We start from the raw sequence: 13,378 nt of genomic DNA on the forward strand, positions 1-13,378 counted from the left end.
TGTGATTACAAAAAACTTGTTAAAAATATCAAAAAAAAACAAGAAAACCGCTGAAAAACTTCTTAAAAAAGCTCGTTTATGTTCAAATTACGCAATCATTAATAAGTCAGAGAAAGTCATAAAAGAAAATAACTATGATAAACCTGAACAAAAAATAATTCCTGAACAGAAATCTTTGAAGCCGAGACTCACACAAAGCAAAGTTAATATTAAAACAAATACATCCACTGTATTAAAGATAAAATCTGAAATGGCAAAGCAACAGGAGAATGAACTCAAATGGTTTTATGATATCTGCAAGGGTAATTTTAATCCAAGTATAATCGATTCAATAAATCGTGAAATAAGTACCAAAAATGAAATTGAACTGTTAAATAATATACAAAACAAACAAATACAAGGTCGAATTACACGTGATGAAGCTATTGTAGCAAAAGAGAAAATTTTGTTAAGGAACAGACATAAATATATTCAATTTTTAAAAGACCAAGAAGATTGGACTAGCCAATTAAATGAATGGAGACGAAAAGAAGAAGAAAGGATACAAAATATATTTAAAAAAACAAAACGTAGTGAAATGGAAACTGCTCAAGCAAAGCTTAGAATGAAAAACAACAACCAAGAATTTGTCCATAAAGCTCGTAAAGAAAAAGAAATGCTGAAAGAAAAACAATATCAAGAGAAACAAAAAGAACTTAAAAAACGGATTCAAATGATTCAACAAATGAAAGCTTTGCAAGTAGTTGCAAAAGTAGCAACCAATGATAAGGTATTTGATTTTACAAAAACTGGAAACTTTGGTTTGATGTGTGAAATGTCTCTAGTTGAATTAAAAGAAAGGCTCGCAATTCTTAAAATTGATGTTAAAGAGGAATTAGAAGCACGTAAAAAAACTATTGAGAAAGTCAGAAGTAGGCATAAGCTATCTGTATATAAAGATCAACTTATTATTGATGAATATTTAAAAGAAAGAGCTGACATCAAGAAATCTTCTACGGCTTCACGTACAAGCAAAATTACTAAACATCTCGTAAATGACTGTGATAATGAAGTTACAATTAGTTTGAAAAAAAAATTAGAAGAAATACAACTGCTAAAAAAAAATCTCCAGGAAAATAGCTGTGTCAAGTCTTATGGAAAACTACATAGGAAATCTATACAGTAATTTATTCAGCCTGTTTTAAACGCAATTTTTAATAATATTATAGTGTTTTAAAATTTGGAATTTTGATACAGTATTTTAATATATTTTGGAAAATAAATTAATTAATAAAAATTAAGGAATAAATTTAATTTTTTAAATGTATTTAGTATAATATTATGGTAAGTATTTATTATATTTACAAATTTTCAGGTATTAAACTGCAATTCGCTGTAAACTTGAATTATTAAAAATTCTAAAAGACGATACCTTATAATATCTACTCAAGTCACCCAGACCCCTAAACATTGTATGCGATTGAATGCTGTTGTGGACGCTAGCGGTTTGTATACAATATGTCAACTTAATATTAAAATATGAGCTTGAACACATTTGACAAATTAATTAAAATGTAATAAAGATTATTTTTATTTATGACGGTGACGTATTTACGATTTACGATTTACCTTTATTTTATTTTTAATGTATCTTAATATTTAGTCTTAATCATGTATTTACAAATAAAATATATGGTACAATTCGTTTATGTGGAATACAGCGGCAAACACATTTTGAAAATAGTCGATATACTGGATTATTTGTTATGTTAACCTAACCAAACCTAACCTAAACTAACCCAAACTAACAAATAATCCAGTATATAGGGTATTTTAAATGTGTTTGCAGCTGTATTCCACTTATTATTTTTATTCTACTTTCTACTTATTCTATAATTATAATTATTGTATATACATATTGATTCAATTTGCAACTTACCTACTGTTGTAAACATTTTGTAACATGATGTTCCCTTAATAATAGGTTAATATTTTGAGTTATAAAAAATGTAACATTTAAAAAAATACTGTCTCGAAATGATTCGTTCTTTGTATAGAAATATCACTTTAATCATCGTTTACAAATTTACTAGCGGTTTCGCTGTCACGGGAGCATCTCCTGCCCTGCGGCTAAATGGAAGCTGTCCAGTGCGCGAGACTGGCTGTGCAATGGGTCGTTCGCCGTTGTATGCAGATTCGACGTGAAGGAAAATTTTATATTTATAACTTCATTTATGTTAAAGTTTTATAAGCTACCTTCTATAATATCTTAACACTTTCTGCCAATAAAATTTAAAAAAAATAAACCTTATTTGCATGTTCCACTTAGAGGTGAGTTGGAAATACTGTCATCAGTTTGTGTACTCAAGTTTCGGATGAAACTACCCATACTAAGTATTTGTGGCCCAATAAACTTATTCCAAAAAACTTGTGATGATATCATTGTGAGTCGCTGTTCTGTGCACTCGCCAGTTGGTAGACTTTCAACACTATTGACATTAAATGCGCACGAACGAAATAGCACTTGAATAAAGCTTGTTATGCATATTTTAAATTTTAAAAAAATCACCGTTATTCATTTTTGTTAACGATAATATTGTAACCTATTAGAAAAAAAAACTCATAAATTTAAAAATTTATAATAAATGGAACTTTTTGACAAGCGGGCTCAGCGTATTTTTAGCGATTATATTGAAGCCGACACACAGTCTGAGTTCCCTGAGCCTAAACATATTTTAAAATCTTACTAATAATATGGAGTTGGTTTTAGTTTCAGTTGAGTATGAAACTTTTGTCGCATACGCACGCCAAACGATCTATATAGTATTCCAAATACTTGTAAGTATTTTGGAACAAGTTTATATACTTACTAAGTATTTTTTTATACTGGTAGTAAGTATACTTAGCCTTCAAAATCGACCAGTTTTCCCATCTCTAGTCCCACTGATTACGAATGATTAATTTAATATAGTAGGTACACTAGTGAAACATGTGTCTACTTCTTTGATCAATGTCAGCTCCATGTGGACACTACGCAGCACCTCATCAATAATTAGAGTCTTCATGCATCTTTTCTGGGCATCTAGCATTATAAAGCTGAGATTTAGTGGTCTTCTAGGAAGTTCGCTCGAAATAAAAGCAAGACAGTTTAAGATTCAACTAGTAACTAGAGCATCGGTAGCTTATGGCCAAGCAAAGTCTACTTATTTTGTTAACGAAAGTTTATATCTATTTTATATATGTCTATTTTTTATTAAATCTTTAAATCATAAAATAGATGATGGAAAAAGGGATATTTTTAAATCTATAATGTTACTAAGCATATTCACCATAACTTATTTTCAATTAATTAATTATCATGCTTATCACTAACTAATTTCTGAATCTTTTAATTTTTCTTTGTACTATCTATATTAAGTATAGGTACTAAAGAGTGACTATCAAATCATACTTTTCTAATTGCTATCAATATGTGGAGAATGATGGGTATGCTCTTGACATCTTTTGGATTCGTTCAGATGTTCTTCGTTGATCAAATTGAGCCAATTATATTCACATTTTGTCAATGACATTGTTATTGCCGTGGAAGAAATTGAATTTTTAGCTTTTTGCAAATTCAAATGTACCAATTTGCAATGAGCTGGATTGTCGAATATTTCTACAAAATCTCCATTCATTTGAAAGTAGGCCATTAAAAATAAAGTTGAATTTCATATTGACAAAATATTTATGTATTATTTGTTGTAGGTCAAAATTCCTGATCAAATATAATAATATAATATCCTTACGTTATCAGTTGAAATAAATGATATTTTATTAACAAAGTACGAATTTTTTGTGTATTATGGTAGCTATACGTTATTTTGACTTATTCATCATCATCGTCATCATCATCAGTCTGAATCTATCCACGGCTGGATGAAGGCTTCTTTAAGCTGCTTCCAATTCTCTTGGTCCTGTGCATTGCGTTGCCATCTACTTCCGCAGAACTTTATCATTTCATCGATCCAGCGGCTTTTTGTGAACGTCTTGTAGAGAATAGGGAGTAGACTTATTGGACGATAAATTGCTAGGTCTTCTTAGTCACCTTTTTTTGTGAAGAATGACAATGCTGGCATTTTTTCATGCTTCTGGGACAGCCTCTTTGCGTATGCAGGCTGTGAACAATTGTGCATGCCCTTCATTTGCATCCTTTCCCACTTTTTTGAGGAAATCTAACGTTAGACCGTCTTCCTCCGGGGCTTTCCCACTTTTCATGTAATTTAAAGCATAGGTTACTTCCCCGAATGTGATTTCGGGAGTATGGTCTTCCGAATTTCCATTTCTCTGGAGATCTAAGTCTATAGTCGTATTTTCAGTGTCATCACTGTAGAGATCGCTGTAGAACTCTTCAACTCTGCTGAACAAGTGTTCCCAATTTCTGATGATAGAACCATCTTTTGCTTTTAGTGCTATGATTTGACGTTTTCCTATCGATAAGCATTGCTTATTTTTGTTCAAACTTCTGCCTGCTTTCACAATTGCTTGTATGAGGATTACATTGTAGTTACGAAGGTCTTCTCTTATCTTCCTTCGGAAGGTTTTACAAAGTGATGTTATTATTCATCTTTTAACCTGACCATTAATTAGTAGCGTTACTAACCACATAATATTAAAAACTTTCAGTTATCCGATGGTACGTTATTTTAGCATATGAATTGTATGGTTTCACCCCATATGGATATGACCAAAGGATTTAATCGTCCTCCATTTGCAGAGAAGAATTTTTCAAAACTGTTTCATGCATCTTAATTCTAGACTTTATCTCATGGTTCGGGTGCTCATCTTTCTGAAGATTACAACCAATGTTGTGTGCATGGTCCAAATCTTGTATTAGCTTGTTTTAACATAGATGCTGAGATTTTAACCTTTATCTCTCCTTATTAGAGTAAACTATTGGTTATTTGAAAATATAACTATATATTATGCTGTTAATTTTGCATACATTAAAAGATGGATGGTCTTATTCGCAAATATTACTGTTTGTGGTAAGTAATTACTATACTATACGTTAGTATTTGTAGACGGTTTGCCCCGACAGTGGGATACGCCTACATCATGATGACACAACCGATATATGCGAAGAAAGACTGTGCGACTTGGAGTATGCAGATGATGCAGTCGTGTTTGACTCGACGATCGAACGGTTGGAGGTAACCGTGAACAGGCTCGCTGCGAACTCGAAACGTGTGGGTCTTCATCTGAATGCGGCTAATACTAAATCCATGTGCAGTGCTGCATGCATCGAGGCCGACACTCCTCTGCGGGTTTCCGGTCTGCCCGTCGAGCTGGTGTCCAGGTTCAAATACTTGGGTGCCACGGTTGCCGATGATGGTGGTATTTCTAGTGAACTTGGAATCCACATGGGTGTGGCGAGCTCTGTGTTCAACCAACTTGGAGTCGCATGGAGGTTATGGCTGTAATATGAGAGGACCAAATGTCGTTTGCTTAATGCGTGTGTGCTATCTGTGCTCCTGTATGGCTGTGAGACATGGCATCTTAGTAAGCTTCAAGATTCTCGGCTTTTGAGCTTTGAGAATCGATGTATTTGCCGAATCTTAGGGGTACATTGGTACGACCGCGTTACAAACACCTGAGTTTGTGAACAGACACAACAGCCTTCGGTGATTTAAGTTATCGCTTTACGTGGCTGGGACACGTATTCCGGATGCCGCCAAAGAGTGCGGCACTTCGTACCCTTGTGGCACAGCCTCAAGGGTTCCGTCGCCGTGGCCGGCGATGGACCGAGGGAAGTGACGCCAACTTGTGCTTGCCCTATGCCCCAATGTTGGGACGTGACAGGGTGGAAGAAGAACAAGTATTTGAAAAATTGTTGTACAATATTGTTATATAGGGTGACATTAGAAAAAGATATGTTTTTTCTGGTTGAAAATCAACGAAGGGTTGAAAATATTCTGTTGCCGCCCACGCTTTTACACAATCCATAACTCTGTTCACCTCGACGACATTATTTACTGTTAATGGTAAATTAAATTTGCCAATTCGTATCGACGTTTTAATCAACTTACTACTTTGCCTTGCTAACCTAATATAGTAACCGTATCATCATATGAAACCTTTTTCTTCAAGACAAGCCAACGAGTGATTTGATGTGTTAATAAATTCATAATAAATGAATAAATTATATAGGTACCTATATTATATAAATAAAATAATTGCGCTCAGTTGATGAGATAAAGTCGCATAAAACTCTACTTATCTAAACGATGTTCTTTAGTATCTAAAAATATGGATTATAAATATAACACAGATTTTATTGGAAGCTAAAATCAATATTAATTGTTTCATACAATACGACTTTATTATTTTATTTCACATTGCATCGTACGTTAATATAGATATTCGATGTTATTAAATCATTGATAATCAATTCATCCTGATGAACCTGTCTTATACTTATTTAAGTAATCACACATGCACGTAAAACGTGGGCCTTTGGTAATAGTGAGGTTCAGAAACTTAGATTACCACAGCGTGGTATAGAAAGGTGCATGCTGGGCTTAACGCATGAAAAATAAAATTTAGATGACAAACGAGGGTAATGTCTAAAAGTATACTAAAAATATATTGGAATGGGCGGTACACATAGCTTGAAGAATAAAAAATAATCACTTAACGAAATAATATAGTATCTATTTCCAAATACCAATAGGTACGTTTCTAAGTACACAATTAAACTAGGGGTTTGTATTTCAAACGTAAATGGTTTTTATGCAATAATATAATATTATTATGCAAATTTTTATTAGCCGATCATTTATGTTTATCTAAATAACAATTGATTAATCGGTCAGTTCACCATTGAAAAATAACTCATACTACACAAAAATGTAATTTTTGCTCTAAATACCTATGCAATACAATATTTAGGTAAGTACATAATTTTTTTATCTATAATTTTATAATATATTAAATTTAATATGTAAAATCCATCCTGATAGCAAATGAAATTCAATACCTTTGGGTTTGAATTTTTAGTAATAACGTCATAACTATGAATGGCGTAGAAATACATGTGTAATTTTATATAACAAAATAATTTTTCCTCTAAGGTGTATTCCAAAATATTCTTCAATTTAAATAATAACCATTATTATTTCTCGATATCTTCATTTGAAAAGGTATTTTTTTGAATTCAGTAATAACTTAAATGACCATAATCTGTTTTCCATGCGTTGTGTTGTGCCTTCTTTGGGTTCATTGTCTGGTATTTGTTTTTGATAATCACCATTGATAGCCCACGAAAACCAATTACTTTGTGTAGCTGCTTTGAAAATATTTTAAATTGATATCGCCTTATTTATATCTCAATTTCTATTTATTTCAATGTCTGCAACCATTCCCAGACCATCCAAAAAGGCGTTAACATACCGCCCTATTGCATTCCTAAAGCTCACACTTGTAGATACTCGTAGTTACCAGATCCGGGAGAGGGAGTTGGTTCGCTTATCACAATAATAAATGAATATACCTAATACAGTCAAATATATTTTCATAATTTAATATAACAATAATAAATAACGTACCTAATTACATAAAGTCTCATCATCTGCGAATCCACCAAGTGTTGACGTGGAAGAAAACAGTAAACGACTTTATAGGATTTTCAAAATATTCATTAATGTGAATAATAAAATGCATAAATTACTGGAAAAATATTAGAATTACTATATTATTTAAAAGAAGTACAAGTCAGTTGACGGAAAGCCTGGTGGGATCCACGCTAATTTTCATAACCGATTTTGGAAAAAATCATGAATTGAAGAATAAAAACCTAACCTAACAAAAAATCAAAATTTGTTTGCCGCTGGCTTCTATTAAAACGACAAGAACCAATAGAAGTCTCAATTCTCAACAGTAAGATATACAAAACTGAAGAAATCATAGTCCATCTCTTAATATGAAGAAAGTAATGCACATTGCAGACGTACATAGCTGTTATCTATACTATAAAACACAATGTTTGTCTGGGATTAAAAGTCTCCGAACGATACGTTTACTAAAAATTTCTTGGCCAAAATTAGGATCAATGCATGTATTCTGAGCATCTGTGTGGCAAGTTTGAATTTATGGAAAATGGATTGATTATTACTAATGTAATTTCATAATAAGTAAGTACTATTCAAACCCTAAAATATTTACTGACTCCCTTCTTGGTCGTGCACTTATGGCTGAGGATCGTGACCACATTTAAATTTCGCCATCCTTTGAGCGACCAAGACTTTCCATCCTTCTCGATCTTCCGCTTGTCTCAGGGCAGAATGGATGGTGCCCCCAGTCAGCTCTTTCACTTGGTCGCTCCATCGCGCAGACGCTATTCCTCTGCTTCGTCTTCCCTGGAGGCTACCCAAAACTACTAGTCTCTCCAAGTTGTCCGGTCCGCGCCTGACAATATGTCCAAAAAACTGCAGAATTCTTCTCAGACATATCGTCGAGAGCCGTTCCCTTAACTTCAGTCTCTGGATGATTGACTGGTTCATCCTGTGCTCCGTCCAAGAAATGAAAAGCATTTGGCGCCAACACCACATCTCAAAGGCATCAATTGCCTTCCGTTCTCTTTCCTTCAGGGTCCACGACTCGACTCCGTACAGAAATATCGAGAGCACTAATGTTTGCACAAGCATCATTTTTATGGCAATTGAAATTCCCCGATCCTTCCATATAGTGGTAAGGCGTGTCATCGCATTTTTTGCAATCTGTGTGCGCCTTCTTATTTCCGCTTTGCATCCGCCCTTTCCACAGATGGTTGATCCCAGATATACAAACTCGTCAACTGTTTCAAGGTTTTGGAGTGTACTTGGTGTTGTATAAGGTTGGCCCGATCAACAACCATTAACTTGGTCTTATTCCTATTAATAAGGAGGCCGTATTTGCGACTCTCTTTCTCTACTCAGTGTAGCAGCTCTGTGAGTTCTCTTTCATCAGCAGCGATTAGTGTGGTATCATCTGCGAATCTTAGTTGTTTATTTTCTGGCCACCAATTGTTATTCCGCCTTGCCAATGATCTTGGGCTCTTCGCATTATATGCTCTCCATATATATTGAATAACTATATAATAAACACATCCCTGACAAACTCCCTTCTCGGTTTGGAATCTCTCAGAACACGCACTATTTACTCTTACCTTTGTGTGGCTATTGTTGTATAAGTTTTTGACAAGACAGGTAAGGTGTGATGGAACTCTCATTTCCAGAAGTACCTTCCACATACAGTTCCATCTTACGAAGTCGAATGCCTTCTGATAGTCAATAAAGCATAACATCATAGGGGTATTAAACTCTCTGCATTTTTCAATTAGTTGTCTGATGTTCAGAATTTGTTCTCGAGTTCTCTTGCCCATAACAAAACCTGCTTGTTCCTTGGGTATTTGTCGGTCGATGAAATGCTTTAGACGTCTGCTGATTATATGTAATAAGATCTTGCTTGCATCTGGAATAAATGAGATTGTCCGATAGTTTTCAAATTTACGTGAGGAACCTTTTTTGTGCAAGGGGATCAAAATTCACTCTGTCCAGTCCTTGGGTCATACACCACTTTTTCAAATCATGTTGCATAATTGATGTATGATTATTTTTTCGTCATCATTGACCTTTTTTAAGGTTTCTGCGGATACGCCATCGCCACCTGGTGACTTGTGGATTTTTAGTCTCTTTATCGCCTATCACTTCACTAAAAAGTATTTCAGGTTCTTGCTCATCGATACGTACGTCAACCACCTCATCATGCTCTTCTGTATCTCCGTATAGGGCTTCACAATATGTTTTCCACCTTGCCGTGACCCTATCCAACTCCATAAGTAGTGTGCCGTCCTCTTCCTCAATGGCCCAGTTCATTTTCTTGAAATCTCCCGTGATTTCTTTCACTTTTTGGAAAAAATCGCGAGTTTCTACTCTGACAACATGAGTTTTGATGTCTTCACACTTATTTCTAAAGAAAAGATTCTTGTCCCGCCGACAAAGTCGCTGAACAAGTTTGTTTAGAGTACCTTGCATGTTCTATAGTTGAATTAAGTCCATTATTTCTAAGATCGGCTCTTGTTTGCATGGCCTCCCATGTTTCATCAGATATCGAGATCTTGCGATGTTTCGGATGTTTCTTACTGTTATTGAGTTTCCGGACTTCCTCTATCACGCATAAGGTGGCTTCCTTCAATTTATTCCATGTTGTTTCGACATCGTCGCTGGGGTCTACGTATAGTGATGCCGTTTTACGATTCACCTCCTCGCTAAATTGCGATGTCGTAGTATCGTTAAATATAAACGGTCGAGTAGTCTCACATCGTTTAGTCTTTTCAACTTTAGTCTCATATTGGCAACAAGAAGTTGGTGATCGCTACTGCAGTCTGCACCTGGGTAGGTTTGTACATTAAACACTAATGACCGCCATCTTTTATTTATTGTTATGAAATCAATCTGTTTTCTATAGCAATCACCAGGTGAGATCCATGTATATAATCTCCTAGGGTGATGTTGGAACCATGTATTCGTGATTGTAAGATCCTGCTCTACGCGTTGCGATTGCCATGTCCAAATTTACCGATAAACTCTCTGAGATGATTGTCGTTCATGGTATTACCGACTTTAGCGTTCATATCGCCTTGAACAATGGTAATCTCTCTTTTGGGTATTTCTTGGATTGTGCTTCTTAGCTCCTTGAAAAATTCTTCGCTATCCTCGTCTGTTGATGCAGCTGTAGGCGCATATACTTGTATAATGTTCAGCAAACATGGCTGGGCGTTGAGCTTTATTGTTATTATCCTGTCACTGATCGAATTGTATCCAATGACACTATCTCGGAGAGTAAGTGGTACAATAAAAGCTACTCCGTTTCGACTTTAGTTTTGTCCTGAACAATATACCATGTTGCCAAGTTCAGTCTCAAAGTATCCGCATCCTTTCCAATGTGTTTCGCTTAAACCCATTATATTTACGTTGTATCTCTGCATCTCTTTTTCGATTATTGCGAGCTTTCCGGGGTGTTGATAATGAAAACATTATGAACGGTTTCAATATTGCGATGTGGAAGGCAACGGAAAACCACCACATTAAAATCCCACGAAAACCACATGAAATGCAACATCAAAATCGTAATAGTACGTCAGGCGATCCGGCTAACACCCGGCGCCACGCAGGGTCCGGGCCGCGTGGTGTGAAATTGGTTACTGGGCACACGGGTGTGATTAGAGATTTGAATCCCGGGATCCCGGGATCCCGAGCTATTTTCGATACCTATGAATCCCGGGATTGATAAACATAATCCCGGGATTTCGGGATTGATTTTTTTTATCAATTTTTATGGAACATAAAATAAAAGCGAAAATATAACAGAAAAAATACTTTTAATAAAAAATAACTACATTAGAAATAAACTGAGTTTGAGTGAAGTTTGATTTATACCCATGTGTAAGTTGTCGATTCATTTTATTTTTTCACATAAATTATTAAAAATGAGAAAGATTGGAAAAAAGCAATGCTTCGCACTTTTAACAAAGTAATTCCACCGTGACCTCATACGTTTTATGGCAATTTCATATTTGGCTGACTTATTAGATTTATGAAGCGGAAAGGCCATAAGTACGCCATGCTTATTTGCTTTCTATTTTAAATCTCGCTAATCCATTCGTTAAGTCTTTACTATCAGAAACAGCAATCTCGTATTAAATTCACATTATTATTTATATATATATATATATATATATATATATATATATAAATTTAATATTATTTACTCCATTAAACTTATGTATTTCCAAGATTGAATGTAGATTTACAATATTAACAATAAATGTCTAAAATATTATAAATTATACTAGATTTATTTTTGACCGATTTTATCAATGTTATGTGTAAATATAAAAATTGTATATTAACAATGGAAAAAAATGCCAATCCCGGGACCAGTCCCGGGATCCCGGGATTGTCAAATTGTAATCCCGAAATCCCGGAATCAGAATTTCGGCTCGGGATTGGATTCCCTAGGTGTGATTTATCAGGCAACGTGTGCGAAATCAGATACTGGTAAATCGGTCACGAAAATCCCAAAGAAAATAGGTACATGGAACGTAAGGGGACTTACACCCCGGAAAGTTCGCAATTTACTGACAGCCTTCTTTAAAAATATTTAATGGTTTAAAAATCACAATAATATTAAATATAGCTTCCTTTCTCGTGAATTAAATATTTTTTATTGTATGTACATAATTCATATAAATTAAAGATGTTAAATTTCTATTTTTGGGTCATTCGAGATTTAAGGTTCCGGGATTTTGGCAATCGGGATTTTGGCCGTCGGATATTTTATCCGTTACCCCATTTTATGTTACTTTAATAAAGGTTAACCTTGATAACGTAACTACAAAATTATTTGAAGGGATTATTCAATATCAGAGATATCACGATTTAAATTCAGAATTGTCACCGACAGTATCTACAATTTTACAGTTAGTAATAATAGATGAGGATATTCTCTAAACTCCAGGAATCTACTTCATTCTAAAAACAAAATAACTAAAAAGGCTAAGAAAAGATAATATTCCTACATTTTATCGGGTGTATTGATTTTGTCAAAAAATGCTTACTTTATATTGTATTTAATCTCGTAATAGTGAGTGCATACATTGGCCTAAGATGCCCTGGTTGGAAAAACCGACTAAAATATAATAATACAAAACTTAAATTAAATTATAATATAAATTCAAATGCCATCGATTACTCTCATTCGATAGTATTAATATTTTTATTCGTTGCTTTTGGTTGAACTTTATTTGGACAACTACCAAATACAGCCCTTCTATCGAAGCTCACTCTTGTAAATGGGTGTCAGGCCCGGCGTATTCAGATAGCTAATAAAAAGTTATTGCTCCGCGACGGATTAGCATAACCGGTGGGCAGGAGGTGTCCGCCAATAAATAAACAATGCCCGCCGGCCTCACAGTCCCATCGCACTCCCGTCCAGCCTAACAAATGAGCGGTGATTAGGATGCGCCGCTAATTATTTCAGCGCGTCCGTCGCCGCTTAATTTAATTCTTTGCATCGATCATACTGCGGCTGTTAATGAATATGATTGGAAATTTTTGCAACTCTCGTTATATTTTTTTTTCATTGATATCTTCGATTCGTTGTTATGTTGGTCGCACACTTGCTCTTTCCAAATATTAAAGGGCGATCGGAAACCACTTCTCTGATTCCAGACTACCAACTGGTCATGGAAGCTCTGAGAAACTCTTTCAGTTTGGCCTTATACATCTGCATAATGTCTCTGTAGATACCAACCCTCTTATCTTCTAGAAATATTCTAAAATATATTGGTAACAAAAGGGAAGTGCTTTTCTCGACCACA

The 13,378-nt window shown here is 34.7% G+C and overlaps 1 protein-coding gene across 1 annotated transcript; it reads left to right on the top strand.

Annotated features, from left to right (window-relative positions):
* The first annotated feature begins 250 nt into the window (after nt 1-250).
* LOC147063891 (cilia- and flagella-associated protein 99-like) lies at nt 251-1,968 on the top strand. Its single transcript, XM_085959107.1, has 2 exons — nt 251-911; nt 1,964-1,968. Exons 1-2 carry the CDS (start codon nt 251-253, stop codon nt 1,966-1,968), a joined length of 666 nt encoding a protein of 221 aa, XP_085815233.1.
* Nucleotides 1,969-13,378: the final 11,410 nt, after the last annotated feature.

The sequence above is a fragment of the Rhyacophila brunnea genome, unplaced genomic scaffold (assembly GCF_057557595.1).
Source record: "Rhyacophila brunnea isolate RB1 unplaced genomic scaffold, BYU_Rbru_1.0 scaffold_8, whole genome shotgun sequence".
Taxonomy (NCBI): Eukaryota; Metazoa; Arthropoda; class Insecta; order Trichoptera; family Rhyacophilidae; genus Rhyacophila; species Rhyacophila brunnea.